An 18285-nucleotide genomic window follows, 5' to 3' on the forward strand; every position below is an offset into this window, starting at 1 on the left:
AGCCATTCCAATTTGCTGCTTCTCCCACTGAGATAAAAGGGTTTGATTTTTTATCGTACCTAAGCCTGGCCTTTTTACTTTATTTTTATTAATAACAATTTATAATATTATACAATATTATATTCTACAATTATTCATGATAATGTTATGAAAATGTTTGTAGCCTTTTGTCTATTGTAAGGAAGCAAAAGAAGATTTATTTGGCTAAATTTACAGTCCTCTTTAACATAATACTGGGGCTTTGTGCTGCAGTGGATTAAAGCAGCATCTGTTCTTCTCTGGAAACCTGGAGTCAAATCACAGCAGCGCAGTAAACTTGCCATCTCTGTCTGTACCCTAATTGCAATTGACCTTACCCCAAATAAAATTTAAAGGAAAGACGCAAGATGCAAGAAAGCCTGTAGTTATGTAACTAAAATGATTTTGGTTAATAAGTGTTGCTAAAAGCCCACAATTGGTAATTACTTTAAGGGGGGGGGAAAGTGTGAATTAAACACGTGTATTTACATAAGTTTACATGGTAATATCCAGGATGATGAAAAAGTGAACTTTAAAATCCAGGGCCTGATTCTGCTCCTATAACTACACTGTCCCGTTAGACAACAGAAAAATAGAAGCAGAATTGGGAAAATGAATTCAGCTTGTGGCCTGTGCTTGACTTAAACATAAATGAAGTCTAACCAAAGCATTTAACAACACCAGCACACACTTTCACCCCAAACCCAAGACTCATCTGTTCAGAATTTCAGCTGTTCTGCTGAGCAGGCAATAGCTGGGTTAAGGGCCCATTTATTTAATGTAAGAAGTAGCATAATCAGGGCTCCATCCTGAATATAGCTTCTGAGATCTCCTGCAGCTCTGTTATTAAATAAACATAAAAAGCAATAACTGATTGACAGCTACTGCGATTAAAATATGCTTGGCTTTGAAATTAATAACAATATTCCCATTGACTCTTTTGGAAAACCAACTACACAAATGCTGAAATAGGAAGAAAATCACCCTCTTATGAAGGCATCCTTCATAAATGACGGGAAATCCTTGCAACAAAGAGGCACAGGAGGCACAACAACCCAGCCAACCTAGTCCATATGCCAGAATCACAGAATTGTCTAGGTTGGAAGAGACCTCCAAGATCACCAAGTCCAACCTCTGACCTAACACTAACCAGTCCTCCACTAAACTCTACAGCTAAACGTCTTTTAGAGACCTCCAGGGATGGTGACTCCACCACTTCCCTGGGCAGCCTGTTCCAATGCCTCACAACCCTCTCAGTGAAGAAGTTCTTCCTAACATCTAACCTAAAACTCCCCTGGCGCAACTTCAGCCCATTCCCCCTCGTCCTGTCACCAGGCACGTGGGAGAACAGACCAACCCCCACCTCTCTACAGCCTCCTTTAAGGTATCTGTAGAGAGCGATAAGGTCGCTCCTGAGCCTCCTTTTCTCCAGGCTGAACAAGCCCAGCTCCCTCAGCTGCTCCTTGTAGGACTTGTTCTCCAGACCCCTCACCAGCTTTGTCGCCCTTCTCTGGACTCTTTCGAGCACCTCCATGTCCTTCTTGTAGTGAGGGGCCCAAAACTGAACACAGTACTCGAGGTGCGGCCTCACCAGAGCCGAGTACAGGGGGACGATCACCTCCCTAGCCCTGCTGGCCACACTGCTTCTTATACAAGCCAGGATGGTGTTGGCCTTCTTGGCCACCTGAGCACACTGATGGCTCATATTCAGCCGACTATCAACCATCACTCCCAGGTCCTTCTCTGCCTGGCAGCTCTCCAACCACTCATCTCCCAGCCTGTAGCTCTGCTTGGGGTTGTTGCACCCCAGGTGGAGGACCCGGCACTTGGCCTTGTTGAACTTCATACAGTTGGCCCCAGCCCATCGGTGCAGCCTATCCAGATCCTCCTGCAGAGCCTTCCTACCTTCAAGCAGATCGACACACGCACCTAACTTGGTGTCATCTGCAAACCTACTGAGAGTGCACTCGGTCTCATCCAGATCATCGATGAAGATATTAAAGAGGACTGGCCCCAGTACTGAGCCCTGGGGGACGCCACTAGTGATCAGCCTCCAATTGGATTTTTTCCTCCTTCAGTTGTGGTCCTTCACAGTTTTTTTGAATACAAGGAGAATGGGCAGGGTAGAAAGAACCACAGGGTAGCTTGAACCACTCCATTGCTCCTGTCAGAAAGGGGTAGAAACCAGGAACTGTGTGGGCTTACAGCAAAGTACAATTGCCTGGGTCTTGAGACTAGGAAGATCTAGTGGATAATTTCCAGGACAGCTTTATGACATTAATATTTCCAAAACAGAGCTGTCCTGATATCAGGCTAAATCCAGTTTTACTCATTGGAAGTCACACAGCTGAGGCACTGAAGTTAAGGCTACAGTGTCTTGAATTTCAGGTGGAACCCTGCACAGCATGCAGAGGGATGTGCTTCACTAGCAAAGCAGCACCCCCACTTCTAGCACCCCGTGTCCCAGTGGTCTGCTCGAGCCACCTGACTCCCGAGTATGAGTGGTGTTCAACGTCAAGAAGCAGAAGTGAAATAAGTGAGGAAAGGCTAAATACCTACAGGTATACAGGTAGCACACCTCCACAACTGGAGCCAATGCTGGTTTTGGTCCAGGATGACACCTCGCGTCCACCAACAGGGAACGGGCTACTATGAGGCAGCCTCTGTACCTCAGCTACTGCTTACTGGTGTTCAAGGCACAGGCAGTTTGTAAGCATAATTCGAGTAACTAAGCAAGTGTGCTAAGCCGCTAAACAATGATGAGATCTTCCACTTCAGAAAGTTTGGTACTTGAATTGCCATCTTTCTATCTGGGAGAAAGAATGATCAATATAAAGAAAAACTACGTTTCAAAGCTGTTGTTCCTCCCAAAGTCCTAGCAGCCAACCCAAACATCCGCAAGAGTGTGAAACAATCCCAGCCCAGAGGTGATGGAAGATTATTCGCGTGAAGACTAAATACCCGGGGGAATACCTTTTGTAGCCACACAAACAGAAACGTAATTTTCTTCAGAGAATTTGCATGTTGCAAGTATGAAATAGTCACAGGGTGAGAAAAAAAACGTGCAAGGTCACAGGGACACATGGCCCAAGAGGTCCCTTCCACAAGGTGCAATCCCCCTGCCAGTGCCCGCCCTGCCCAGCAGAGCAGGGCCCAGGTGCTGCTCTGCCTCAGTGCCCCGCAACTCCCCACGCAGATCTGCAAGGAGAGCAACAAACCAGTTGCTGCTCAACTTGGCATTTGCACTTCTCAGGTGAAAAACTGAACTCCTTGGGCATCCTTATCTGAAAAGCACAAATTATTCAAAGGACTGGAATTGCAAATTGTTTGTTAACAGAGTTTCCAGAAAGCTGCTAAAGGAGCAAAGAAACAACTATGAGCTGTTGACACAACTGAGTGCTGTAACTTTCACTGGTTAATTCCAACTCTGATATTATATTTAGTATCTTTGATTGTTTCAGATTAGTAGAAATAGGAAAAAAAAAAAAAAAAAAAAAAAAAAAGATGATAGCTGAATTTACACACGCAGCCATGACACTGACTGGGCTGCCTGTTCAACTGACAGAAAAAAAACAGCTGACTACCACATACCAGTACCCTCAGTGGCTGCAATTTCAGCAGCTAGAACAGGAGATCACAACAACAAAACAAATCTGGTACAAAAGGAGAAGCGAAATGAGAAACAGGTCATTTTATCTGGCAGGACTTAAGTTCCCCAAAGCACTATGTAGAGACTCTTCATATAAACGCAGAATTCGATGTATCTGCTGCAAGGATAGACATGGTTAAACGCAGCCATCCAAACTCAGTGCTCAGCGATTCTTCTTTTAACAGCTCAGGCAGAATAATCACGTTTAACTGAAAGGAAGTGCAGAGCAAGGCGCAAATGGAGAAGAAAAGACTGAAGCATCACTGAATAGCAGAACGTAACCGTGTGAATACGCAGGGTGTAACTCCAGGAACATTTATGAATTATGGTGTAGCAAGCCATGCAAATGTAACCTCCTCTGTGCAAACAGCACCCACAGCACAGGAAACTTACCAACGAGACTTTGTTATGTTCCTTAGGGACAAAGCGAGCTCAAACATATGACTGCAAACTGTACTATAAAGCGTTTTTCTTATCAAAAACCATTTTCCTGCTGCAGTCACACGCAGTTGTACCGAATCTGGACACTTTCTCCTTTCATAGTTTTCCACGCAGGCACTCACGCAGTTTCTGAGTGCCCACTTTTATTTAAATCGCACATTTTCCCACCAGCCAGTCACCCCGGAACATCACGCATTTTTGGGGGGATAAACTTTCCTGGTTTCGGCAGGGATACCCGCATTTATTTTGCAGCGCACTTGCCCGCAGAGCCATCCCGGTGCCCCCCAGCCCCACAGGCACAGCGCTGGTGCCCGGCTGTGGCGGCCCTCAGCCCCCGGCAGCTCGCACACAGCCACACGGGGACAGCCGCCCGCTCCCCCTGCGCCACTGCAGCGGGACGCCGGCTCCGGACGCCTTTGGAGCCGCTCCCCCCCGCCGGGCCGGGCCGGGCCGGGCCGTGGCAGCCCCGGCAGCGGGCAGCGAGCCCCTGAGGCGGCCCCGGCGGGGCCCGGCCCGGCGACGGGCGGTCGGGCGGGCGCAGCTCTTTGTGTGACAGCCGCCCCCAGCCCCAGCCCCGCGGCTCACCAGCTGTCAAGCTCCAGCTCCAGCAGCGACTGGGTCCTCTCGGAGCTGCAGTGCAGGCACCACATGGCCGGGCCGGGCCGGAGTGGCGGGCGGGGAGCCGGGCAGCGCCACCATAGCCGCCCCGCCGCCCAGCCCCGCCCCGCCCCCGCCCGCTCCCCTCAGAGGCCGCGCGCGCGGCGGCGGGGGCGTGCGTGTGGGGGATGCGCGTGCACGGCGGCCCGCGCGCACGCGGCGGTTTCCCGGGGAACGCGGGGCGCCCGCGGGCGCGCGCTTCCCGCCTCAGCCGCTCGCCTCACGGCGGCGGGCAAGGAAACGGGGCAAGGAAACGGGGTCCCCCCGGCACCACCGGCATCCAGCGGCGTCTCCGCTCCGTGCCCGTCCGATTCCCGTCTCCTCTCAGTAAAACTTTCTGTTCGGCGTGCCGTGGGGGCGGTGCAGGGTCTGTTACAAGGCAAAACGCGAACCCACCCTGCGCAGCGCCTGCCGGAGGCAACAGGACAACAGCCTTCTGTGAGGGGAGGCTGCTTTACTGCAAGATCTGTCAGAACCAGGTTTTGCGATGAAAATGAGTAATTCAAAAAAAAAAAAAAAAAAAAAGATTTTCAGGTCTTATTATCCGTGGCCGTTCCACTGAATCCTGACCCAGAAAGCGTCTCGATTTTGCTGCATCATGTCCTCAGCATTTCTACGTGGGGATGGAAGGAAACTTCCACTGCCTCCCAAAACTCCCAGCTCAGTGGGGAAGCAAGTTCTGGCAGGCACCAACTCCTCACTACCATCACGCACACACTATATATATTTATATATATTTATACACACACATTTCATCATCACTGTATTTGACAGATGAACAAGAATCCCTCCTATTTTTTTCTGGAGCAGATTCACCCTGCAGTAATTAAAGTATTGCAAGAAATAAAGTCTAAGCAGAGTTAATTAAACTCAGTAATTCATAAATGAAACCCATCTTATCTGCTACAATACTGTAAAATGCATTTTAATTTATACACGCCTCTTCTGTAGAAACCACAGTTCTGCAAAAATGAGAACACAAATTGTATAAATTTATCTCACATAATAATATTGTACATGTTTTTATCAAAAATGCTTATGCTTCACGATGCCTTCCAAGCCTTCCTCCCTCGAGGCCTGGAAAGGAGAGGGTTTGCAGTGTACCTGGAAGGTTAACTCCAGCTCTGGGCTGAGGACTCAGCCAGTTCCCGGGCTCGTTGCTCCCAGGGAACACCACCTACCAGCTGCCTGCTCCTGTTCAAAGCACTGAGCTCCTCTGCTGATCTACACCACAAATCGTTTTGAAGGGTACTTGCTCTTCAAAACTTACAAAGACTACTCCTGAAGGATTTTTAGTTTTTCAGGTCAAAAGAAACAGCTGAAAATGCACTGGAAAGCCCGTAGATAAATACTGCTACCCACAGGTACAAAGAAATGAGTGTTTCAAAAAATAGTAAGGTCTCTGTGATTAATATCCTGTAATAACACAAGAAAGAAAGACAAGTTTTAAGTTCTGGGTTTCCTGTGAAAACATTTCATGGAACCGTCAAAACAACTTGCTTTCCAAACTAAGTTTCCCATCTTCAAAATAAGCATCATGTCTATGTAAGCTGGGCAGGCTAACCACAGCCACTCCTTGTCTTCTTCAGATGCCAGAGTACTGGAGAACCGGAAGCTCATTAGGAAAACAAGAACCATCCTTGCAGGGCTGGTGGTGGTTTTTGTTTTTTGAGAGGGGGAGAGGCACAGGGGCAGGGGATGTCGGTGAGTTTACTTTTAAAAGCTTCATTCATAATCATTTGCACAGTATTTACTGAAGTTTTTGTAGGGAGGGAGCAATTTGCACTATACTTTTTAGGAACGAAAATATTCCAGCACAAATACTGCCTGATCTCTGTAGTTTGGGAGAACGCAGTTTAGTCAGAAACTAAAAATGTAACTCAACAAATCAGGCACATGGAAGAGCAGATTAAAAGGCTAAGCTGTACTTTCTCCTGTGTATACAACATACCCCTTATTTACATCACATACCATGAGAACTGATCACATCTGTCTGGATGATAAAAGAATCAAAACAACCATACTTAAACGTAGTTAAACCTTTGGATTGAATGTGCATTTTGCATAGTTTCCTAAAGAAAGCATTAGGCATGGATTCCAATAAACCCAGCTTTAACCAGCTTTCAGTGAAACTCAAATATTTTAAGGAAGGGCACACCTATACTAACTGTTTTGATAGTAATGTTCCTGCAAGTCTATAACCAGAGACTATTTACACTGCAGCGCCTGCTTTCAACATCTAATACTTATCCAGGCGGTCTCTGACGTTCTGGAGTAGACAGACACTGCAACAATTCCGCTTCTTTCTCGTCCTGACTCAACGCCCTCCTGCATCAAGCTTCGTTTCTGCTTGTAAACAGAGACAAATCCAAAGCAGACATAAGCAGTCCCCAAGCCAACTGCTAAATGGAAACTGGTTTGCAGAGAAGTAACCCAACGCAGCCAGCCTGAGCGTAGGCTGTGAAGGAGGATATATACTGGAAAGGGAAGCTGAGACACTCTGACCTCAAAAGCAGTCACGGAATTTTCTGAGGATTCTGCTCAACCTCTTCCAGACAGAATCCTCCTTCTACTGATGCAAAGGTGCTAGATAAGCAAGAAGCCAATCAACCATAACATACCCCATTTCAAATACTACGTGGATAATTGTTATAGCTTCCCCCACCCACAATTTCAATAACCCCAAATTTCCTGCAATGTTTGCATTAAATTACTTCTTGCTTTCAGTGAGAGTCCTTACAACCTGAAGCAGAGATTAAATGCCAAAATCATCTCCTTATTCAAGATCTCACATATATTCCAACAAGAGAAATTAAACACAGAAAAATAAATTATTAATGCACTATGCAGATGGTACTGTGGTTTCAGAGGTAAGGCAGCCCGATGCAACTATTTTGCGAGGGATTTTTTGTTTATGTTTAAGCATCCAAAATCCATCTTTGCTGAACCACAATCCACAGCACGTCATCCAGCAGGTAACAGGCAGTTTGTGATTTTTTATAGACAGCTAGGCTTGACTTTTAGGACAATTTCCTGGTGGCACACAGCTATGTATTTTTGCTATCCTGAATATATAGGTGGGGTGGGGCACTTCTGCTCTGTGCCAAACATACAGAGGTGATGTTTCAGAAGAGGAGGGCCAGTAGAGAATCTAGCAATGCAGAGCTCATGCTGACGTCTATACCACTTATCTGCACTTTGTAGGAAGCTTTGGCAGGACCAATGCAACTGACAGAGGCTGTTGTTCCCCAGCTGCCATCTAGCTGGCATTAGAGCTGCTACCAAGGCACTGTACAGCTATGCAGAGCAGAGTAAGGAGACAGGAAAGCAAGTTTTCGTATCTTAGCATTCTTATTCCTGGCATATTGTTGGAGCACAACTAGCAGTACAACACAAACTTATCTTTGCTCCATTTAAAAAAAATTAAAAAAAAAAATTGTCTGACTTAAGAAGAAATTAAGGAACTAGAAAATCTGTGTAAGAGGAAGTAAATCCAGATTCGCACTACGAACTGATACTTGCTAGATCAGGCCAGAATTTAGAGGTAAATACTATGAAGCAAGCAGGCTGGCTGGCCTCAGGAAGGGCTTACTATTGACAACTGGTTCATTCACCCTGTTTTTTGGCCGGTGTGACCAGTAAATACTAATGACAAACTCACAAAGGCAGCTCCAGTTTTGCTACCATTATTAATGCATTTAACACCTCAGTAGTGAATGTTAGACTATTCAATTTCCCTTGCTAAAGCTAACTGTATTTTATTTCTAATACAGAAACATAATTAAACCTTAAATTAAGCACAACACTGAAATTTTGGTATAGCCAGCAATTTACATAAATCACGGTTATTTAATGTGTTAATAGCTAAGATAAAGTTTATAAACCCCCAGAGTGCAACAAACTCAATTTGTAATTATGAGCACACAGCAATTTGTATAACATGTCATCCAAATCTACAGTAATTATGACCCTGCTTAAGGGTAATTCCCATCTTAATCACATTTAATACACCATTATTTCCAAGATCTAAAAGGCTGAAATGGGTATTTATCTTGGATTTTGTTTGAATGAAAGCAAAGTGCTACCAGGAAGAAAAAAAAAAAAAAAGAGGAAGAAACTCAGGTTGTCTGTATACTACAGAGCATAAATACAACCATGGAGTCTCAAACACTTAAATGCATACGCAGGCCAAATTACCTCACTCCTCTCTCAGTGGGCTTTTGGGGGATCCTAATCCGATTCATCACTTGAAAAAAAATATGCTAACACAGAAAGATCCCCCCCACCACGACCCTCCAATGTGTTCTTGGCTTTTCTTACCCTCCACCCCTCCAGAGTTACCTGTACACTTAAGGAAAACAAACTGTTCCTTAAAAAATATGGGGATATATTGGTTCTGGGAATGTACAGTACAATGTTTTTTCACAGTGTTCACTTACGGTGCATGATTGCATGATGAAAATTATCAACAAACATTAATTGATTCTCATACTGTATAAACACAGCATACTGTGGTAATTTTCCCTCGTGACCTGGAATTGCATAGAAATTCCCAAATATGCCAAGTAATTCTCTAAGAGTTAACACTTTACTGTATTTATCCCAGTTTTATATCCCACACATTGATTTCATCTTTTCTCATGTAAGCCCCCTTACTTCCTATGGCTGTGTCCTAGTTCACTTACTTATATTTATATTTTAGTGCTGATATACAAAAAATTAGCATTAAAACAATAACTGCAACTTCACTTCATTTTTTAACTGAACTTAAAAGGCCTTTAAATAAACACATCTGGGAAAAGGCTTTATGGTGTCGGTTGCTATGGAGCAGGCAAAACAATGAGTCTTTGTAGTCACTTCGCTCTCCTAAGAACAGACCCAAAGCCTATTTAAGGCAATGGAAATCTTCACTGACTTCAAGGGGCTGTAGACTGGAAACTGTACTTTTCTACTACACATCTCAAAAAAACCACGCCACATCTTTAGAAAATATAAAATAGTATTATCCCAAGGTGAATGAGGGGAGTATTGAGGCACAAAAAGCATAAAGCACAACAGAAGAGAATTAGAATAACTGTCACCTTTTAGTCCTGGGAGAACTACAAATGAAATGGATCTACATATTCAGCTTTTTTATCCTGTTCCATAAAACACAATACTTAGCTTTGGAGAGGGAGGAAACAAAATGATTTGTTTTTCACCCCTCAAAAGAAACCCTGCTGGTGAAAGTCTGGGGTCTGCAGGGTCTTTAGCCCCAATTAGATTTGAATAAGAGTCATAATTTTGGAAGAAAAAAGGAATTTACGCAGTGCTAGAATTGTTACAAAACACTAAGATACACTAATGCATCCAGTGGGGAAGCACGCAAACCGGAAAACCCAGTAAGCTACAGCAAGCTGTAAAACATACAAAATCTCAGAGATGAGAAAACCAAAGCATAAAGAGGATTAGATCACAGTCACACCATTAGTCCAAAGCCAGGATTCCTGACTCAAAATTCTCTGCTGTCAACAGGCTGACCTGATTTTGTCCCTCTGTGACAGCAGCTGATCCTACAAACCCTCCCTTCTGTGGAAAGCTATTGTAAATGATATTATTAGGTGCACTACAACGGTGACTGATTATATCCACATGCACAACACTGGAAGAAATAATATTAGGCAGGGTTTTTATCTAAGTAGAGGGTTTTAGAAATTTCAAAGAACCGATCATGTTTCTTCTGAGAAGATCTTTCAATGTCACTCATTCTGCCTATGCTACCCTTAGCGCTACTCACAGCAAGACGTGCTTCTGGTGTTCTGAAAAAATCACCAGTTATTAGATAATTACATTTCATTATAATGCTATCAAGCTTTTAAACATTTATTTTGACAGATCTGTAGGCATGTGGAATGATACATTTTTGTGTGGGAATTCCACACAAACTCCCTTTCAAAAAAATAATTAACCCAGACACCTGCAGCAGCCCTCGGTGCTGCCATGACTCACCCAGCAGTGGAGCTGTACCTGAGGAGAAGCTGCACTCTAGTGAACCAACAGTGAGCGACGGTCTTCAAGAGAAGACACTTTCTTCACACAAATCCATGGAGAGAAGGATAGCAGTTGCCTGGAAATCCCCCAAAGAAAGTACAGACTGCCAAGGAGCCAGAAAGCCCCTCTGGAAGGAAATTCATCTGTAAGCTAAGAAGGCCACTCTATTACTGCCAGGAATTGTATATCAAAACACAGTAAAAGGGAGAGGAAAACCTTTGGTCTGCATTCTTAGGGGCAATAAAGGCCGGACTCTGTACTGCGAATAGAAGGTGACTGCAATTTACAGCTCTGTGGACACCCTTACACGTCTAATAGTCCTTTGTCTCCACACAACACGTGCGAGAGGCTCCTTCCTTTTTCTCACTCGAAGTGCCAAGTCCTCTGGTGAATCCAGAGCTCCCACAGCTGTAGGGACGGGAAGGTGAGCTCCGGCAACACGAAGTCACAGCCCCAGGATTGTGCTGGCTCTGTGTGTGGTGCCACTGCTGAGAGAGGCTGGCAGGCGGTGGGTTTGTGCGGCTCGGGGATGGGGAGCTCAGGATGTAAGGAATATGTACTGGTGCTCCACCACCACAGACCTCACAGAGAGACAGCTGAAGTGCTCCATTTCCTGGCTGTTATTTAGTCATAGTAAATGACTAAAGTAATTCTCCTTTACTGGAGAAACAGTGCACATTTACGGTCAGATTAAGCCAGCACTACCACCGAAAGAAGTGGTTTGCCTCCCCTCGGGCTCCAGTTCTCACCTCTGCACCTTCCTCACCCCCTTGCAGCCACATTTTCATGTGTGGGTGTACTACAGGACATGAGCACATTTAAAACAAAGCTGTTTCCTGCAGGTGAATTTTGGATGTTTCAACTTGTATAGGGCAGTTGCACATCGAGTAGCTGTTAGTATCAATAAGACCCACTTAAGGTGCAAACTTTCATTATTTTCCTTACCTCCAGGTATTATCACCAAGTGAGACTATAGTGGAAACATTATTATGACCTGGGACATTTCAGTATTACTAAATACCACTGCAAAAAAGGCCATAAGAGAACCCACAGACACAGGGTGACACCAAGCCCCATACACAGCCTAGGCAGGAGTTAGTAAACTTGTCACTGATTGAAATGTTTTTAAATGAGGCTGGACAAAACCAGAACGTCAAGATGATTCCTACAATCCAGGTAGCTAATACACAGCATATTAATGCCCTTAAAGCACCTTGTGGATACCAAGATATCCTTTATAAATATACAATACAAGAAGGTTCCCCGCAGCTTCCTGCTCTTTCCACATTCATTTTATGGCAGTAATAATGTGCTCTCTGTGAAAAGCATTTATTTGGACAGCCGAGATTAACAACGCTTAGTTATGCTTCACGTCATCAACATCATCGCAAAAGCTCTCAATCCCCAAGAAAAGCATAGTTTTGTTTGCTTAGAATTGAATGTTGTTTTTTTGTTTGTTTGTTTGTTTGTTTGTTTGAACAATTTGCAATTTCAGTAAGACGAGTGCACTTGTGCGTGCCCATTGCATTTTGTACCTACACTGAAGCAGAAAAATACAGGACCACTTTCAACATGGCTTTATGATTTTTTTTCTAATTCTGAGAAACACAGAATTGTGTTGCATTGAAAAAAAAAAAAGTGGAAGAGTTGAAAACCTCAAAAATACTGTCTGAAGGTTTACAAAAGTAAGTACTAGTCAGTGTTGAAGTAAATATCTGGATGTTGTTAATTTTGTTGTTAATAAATGTTCTGTATGAGAGTGCCTTTCTATACCAGCATTAATGACATCTGACTCAGTATAATGTGCTATATTGAGAAATCATGTGTACAGCACACACCGTGTAGAAGCGCATATTTTCCATGCCTTGTCTTTCTGTAAGTAACACTCTAAATACAGAGTTTTTTCTACTTGAAGTTCAGATTGTGTTACAGTTGATTATTTTGCTAGCAACCACTAACTTCAAACAGTATCTACAATGTCAAGCATCACTGAAATGTCCCACATATAGATGCATTATTTATATAGAGAGAACACATATATAAACATTTTATATATTAATATACATATAAGCATGCAACATAAACATAAGATTGTATACGATATAAATATATATTAGTTATGTTCTCTATATAAAACATATATTTTGTATACATAGCAGTTGAACAAAAATCCAATTTTAATGTAAAGAAAACTTTTTTTTTTTTTTACTGACTGCTTATTTAAACAACTGATTAAGAAGAAGGTTAAAGAGGAAGGTCTTATTACTCCCCTAATGTTATATTTAAAAGTATTTCAGTAAAATATTTTCCAGGCTTCAGCATTAGTGCACCACTGAGTAATACACATTTTTTTTTTTTTTTTTTTTTTTTAACTCAGGAAGTGTATGTACCTACTTTTAAATGTGTCACCATGGAAATGCACTGTGTCACTCAGAAGGCTAAATTAAAATGCAGAAATATTTACAGACATGCCACTTCTCAGCAGTTGCACATTCTTAGGCTCACAGCCTGATCCTGCAAACTGCTCTGTGCAGGCCCTATGGAGCCCCTTCACACAAAGCTCACCGAAGGTCTGACGTTTACAGTTTTATTTAGGATGCAGCAAAGGGTGATCACTAAGGAAAAACAAAACAAAACAAAAAACCCACGTTCACTAACAATGCTTGCACAGCAAAATGAGTTACTCTACTAAGGTCACCCTACATATATATATATATATAAATAAACATATACACAGACATGTATATACACACATGTACACACACACATAACCTAGGAAACAGCTGTTGCAGTGACAATACCACTGTGTGTGGTAACAAAGTACGAACCTCCACTAATTGACTCAAGTCGCTGAACTCGATGGAGTAGCCATAAAAACTGTTCTGCGGGACAGCTGCAAGAAGGGGAGTGGAGGAAGCAGCGTTCAGGCCGAGCGTAAATTGTGCAAACAAATATTGACTCTTCCCATGGCAACCTTTACAGCTGTACTTCGAATGCTATTTTGAGCCAGATGTAAATAAGCAAAAATAGAGGCGGAGCCAATAAACACACACCTCCGAAGTGAGACATTCCATACTAATGCAGAATAAATAGCCTAAGAAATGATGTTACAACAGGAGTGTTTCTGTTCTGCAGTTTCCTGCACCTGAGCCAGAGGGTAGTACAGGACATTATGCTGTCCTCCCTATGGGATTTGGGTGAAAAAAAAAAAAAAAAGACTGTGTGACTCCGGTCACTTCTACAGGAAGGTGGGCATGGCACCAGTGCCCTGAGCACAGGTGTGCCTGTTCTGCCCAAGCTCTGAGCAGAGCAGAGCTGCACAATGGAGTTGAGACGTCTGCTTTTGCTTGCAGCCCCAACAGCTGCCCTGGGCAGCTTCCAGCCCTGAGCTCTACCAAAAAATCCACCTGCTATGCATCTTTCTGACCTGGAAATGAAGACGCACTGTGTCAGAGCAGGACAGTGTTGCATTACCTTTCCAGGCATTATTAAAGACTAGAAAAGAAGTGATCGGAAAATACCAAACTGCAATTATGCTGCTGGATTTTACACGCAGTGCATCAGGGATTTAGAGGCGGGTTATGTATTACTACAGAGTGATAAATTCAATCATAAAGAGAGTAAAATATTTGTTCCATCCTGTTCTCTCACAGGTTTCTCCTTAAATACTCTCCTTTAGCTTGCCATGCTGAGCGTGCCTGTATAGATCACAGACACACAGCTCCAAACACGTTTCGGAAAACATACTTCCAAACTACCTTGTTTCTAACACTGACCTATACTGGTATGCTAAGAAAACACAGGGACCAGGAAAATCCCTCTTTGAAACCCTTCAGTGCAAACCACTCCTCCTCTTGAAGGTACCAGGCCATTCCTCCCTCAGCTGCCGTGCAGCCAGCCCCCGCGGGATGCCACAGTGAGAGCAGCCCCGCGTGTCCCTGCCCTCAGACCACCAGCAATGTGCAGGAAGCAGCCCCTGGCCACGGGCCTCTGTTTAAAGAGCTCCTACCAGATTTGCCTGAACCTTCTGCAAGGCAAGATTAGCAAAATACCAGCAGAAGAAACAATTTGCATATGACAATGAACATGTACATTTATTCACCGATGAGCAGGATCTGTTTTGTTTCCTTCTCGCCACGCGTAGCTCCTGAAGTTTGCCTTGCACAGGGCTGTGTTTTGGCACAGCTGCACACCGACTGCAGAGGTAGCAGTGAGATCTCAGGATGCTAAGTGCTCATCTTCTCAAATTACTACTTACTACAATCCTTGTTTTGAATTTAAAAAATAAAAAAAATAAAAGAGAGAGTCCCAAAAGAACTACTACCCAAGACAAACCAGCAGCACAGCTCAGTGAATGGCACATGCCAGCCAGGGCTGGCTGACCAGAAGCCTCCCCTGCTAGCAGCTCTCCTCCTGTCTCAAGAAACATTCCTGCAGAACTCCTGCTGCCACTTGCTCCACAAGTATTAAGAGACCTATGCTGTAAGCAAAAGCATATCTTAAATCACTGCCTTCAAAAGGCAACACAGCAAAGGGAATCAGGTTTTTGTTGCCCATGACAAAGGGAGTACTCCACAGTACAATCCATTCCTGAAGGCACTTGCAACTTTTGATTGACTTCTTGCTCTGTCACAGAAAATATTTAATAAATTAAGTCTCATCTAAATCAGACAAAAAGAAAATGAAAAGCAATTTACTAATTAATTACACGGTGCAGTTATCGATTATGCTAATTAATTATATGGTAGAGTCAACAGTTGGTACATACAAAGAATATCAAATGCAGCCAGTTGATTTATGATAAAAAACCCACCCCCAGGTGTCTCAGGAAAAGCTGCTAAACAATCCAGAGGTTAGAAACAGGACGTCATTTCAATGTAAATTCAATTTTTGCCACTGTAAGTATGGAAAATCTCCTTTTTTCCTCTACTGCATGTGCCCAGGCTAGGAACTGCAGTACCTTGGCAAATAAACACAACCCTGAAGCAATGAAAGACAGAATGAGGAAGCTGTTGTAAATGGATGATTTTTGGCATTTGCCATAAGATTATTCAGTGAATAGTTTATATCAATGTTAGCTACCTTCATTAATAACAATGAAGAATGCCCTGGACTCGAAGGGACTCTGCAATTCCTCCTCCTCAGCCCAACACACGTATGTGACTGCATATGTTGCAACGTTTACTCTTGGTGGAAACCTGCGAGCAGGTGATACAACACCCACTGTGGCTGTTGTGCAAAACCTCGCAGCCACTCCTGGTTCTCCAGCAGTGTTTGAGCACATCACCTAGCAGCAACGTACAGTGACCACACCTCTGAAATCCACCTCTATGATCCCAAAGGGACATTGATAACACTCAGTACTGTCAAAACACCCCAGTATGTTCACTAAGAGCAGACTACTGCTTTGGGCCTCAAGTCCAACATAAAAGCAGCCTACTGAGCTGGCAGTCTGACTTCTGACATGCTCTTTAAATAACTGATGGAGTACACAAGTGTAATACAATGCAAGTGGCCACTTTTACCTGTGGGTAGTCTGGTAACCTCACGTTATTTCTGTATATCCGTAATGCTGCAGTTATTCCTGTTTATCACCCTACCAAAAAGAATGAAAGAATCGGAGGACAAGCGCTTATTTATTTAGTTATCAACTAAAAAAAATGGTACTTAAGCCTAGGAACAGACTTCTGTCTTCCTAGAGAAAGAAGAAAAATGAATTATGTAGTTCAAAAAAGACAGGTGCGAAGCCTTTTGCATTTATTTGATTGCATCACCAGCTTGGATATTATGCCATCTCTTGTTTAAAGTATGAACTGCAAACTAATCGAAATGTGAAGCATTGCTCAACCAGTTTAAAATCATCTTTAGAAATTCAGTCATACTTGAGTTAAAGTAATGACATTTTTCTTCCTACAGGAAAAGAAAAAAAATATCAGAATTTATCTTGCTACTCTGTATTATTTTAATAACTTTTCTGCACTAACAACAAAATCCATGTTTTTATGTCAATAGTTATGAAAAACTTTTCAAAAATAATTGCAAAGGTATTTTAATGCATCTAAACTGTATCAGTCTCTTCCTTGTACAATCATTTCAATATTTTCTCTTCCAAATCACTTAGCAGTCTTTTGTTAACCACCACAATGAGTTTCAAGAAATAACAATTTTCAGATGTATGACAAATCTTTAACTTTAAACCATCAGAAAAGATGCGCGTTATTTATATGATTCTCTTTCTTCACACTGGAAATAACAATGTATTTCCCTGGGCCAGATATAAATGAGGTCATTCATTTTGCGTTGAACTTGCCTATGAAGTCAGCAGAGCCTATCCTAGCATGTAGTTAGTGGTGTTTCCTTACACTTACTTCATATTAAATGTCTACTTTCAAGCATATTCTGGCCATTAAGACTGAAAGTTACTTTCAGCAACTCATACTTTAGCACAAAGGTGTATGCTGTTTTTTTTTTTTGTTGTTGTTGTTGATCAAATTAGCTTTCAGTAACAGTGAAGACTTCAAAAGCATCAATTTTTTTTTCTGTTGTCTTAAGACCTCTCCTGTGAGCCAGAAGGAATGAAATAATCAAACAATCCAAGCTGGAGCTATTTCAAGTGGATTCTTTCTGAAACCCACAGGAGGAGAAGAAAAAAAAAAAAAAAAGCATTCTGAAGAATGAAGAATGTGAGGATGTGGAAAGAGTATGAGGGACAACCTAAAACTCTCAGATTTTACCCTGAAATTGATTTTGTTTAAGTGTCCAATGGCATCTGCAAAGTCTTTCCCAAAACAGAGAAACCTGAGAAGATGACATTGCTCATTTTGACACAAGCTCCTGGCTAACATTATGTTGAGCCAGGGGATGAAATCACCAAGACTCCCCAACCTCATCAGAGATTTAAGTTTAAGGGAAACAAATGGTTCTTGGGTAGCCATTTCTCAAAGCTGCCAGCATCTTTCATTAATACAGCATTGAGATGTTTTATATACAAAATGTATTTAAGTCTGAGGAAAGCATTCAAATGGTGATATGCACTGCTATTTGTGCATCTCACTCGCTGTGCTTCATAGCGCTAGGATTGCAGAACGGAAGTTGCAGCTTGCAACAGCTGAAAGGACCAAGTGCCACTGGCATTAAAGAAAGGGGAAGCCTTCCACACTGTGACATTCAATGCTACTTAAGATCCCTTCAGGCTGCACTGCCAACCAGCTGGAACTTGCCTAAGATATTACCTTAAGAGCTCAGACAAAATACTGCCCATTTCACAGATCTCGGTTTACCCTCCCTTTAATACAAACAAGTATACGTAAAGCAAAGAACCCCCAAATACTTAAGATAAAAGGCATGTTATGAGCACTCACCACAACAGCATTCCATGCAGAACTCAGCACTTAATGCCATTGCTGCTCTGTCTGGATGAGCAGAAATAAGATTTCTCTTCCAAATGGTAATGATGCTACAAGTTTCACTTCTGTTTACAGCCACAGAAC

General features: G+C 42.9%; 1 protein-coding gene across 19 annotated transcripts in view; it reads right to left on the minus strand.

Annotated features, from left to right (window-relative positions):
- IQSEC1 (IQ motif and Sec7 domain ArfGEF 1) overlaps positions 1 to 18285 on the minus strand; it is a 341882-nt gene that overhangs the window by 66201 nt on the left and 257396 nt on the right. The window contains exon 1 of one of the 19 annotated variants that reach the window (XM_068694448.1): positions 4694 to 4859. The exons of 17 other annotated variants lie outside the window; for them this stretch is intronic. In XM_068694448.1, coding sequence (XP_068550549.1) covers positions 4694 to 4758 — 65 coding nt within the window. In that variant the 5' untranslated portion in view covers positions 4759 to 4859. Of the gene's footprint in view, positions 1 to 4693; positions 4860 to 18285 lie in introns of those variants that run through there. One more of the 19 variants, XM_068694449.1, reaches the window with a different exon arrangement.

Source organism: Anas acuta, chromosome 11 (assembly GCF_963932015.1).
Source record: "Anas acuta chromosome 11, bAnaAcu1.1, whole genome shotgun sequence".
Lineage (NCBI taxonomy): Eukaryota > Metazoa > Chordata > Aves > Anseriformes > Anatidae > Anas > Anas acuta.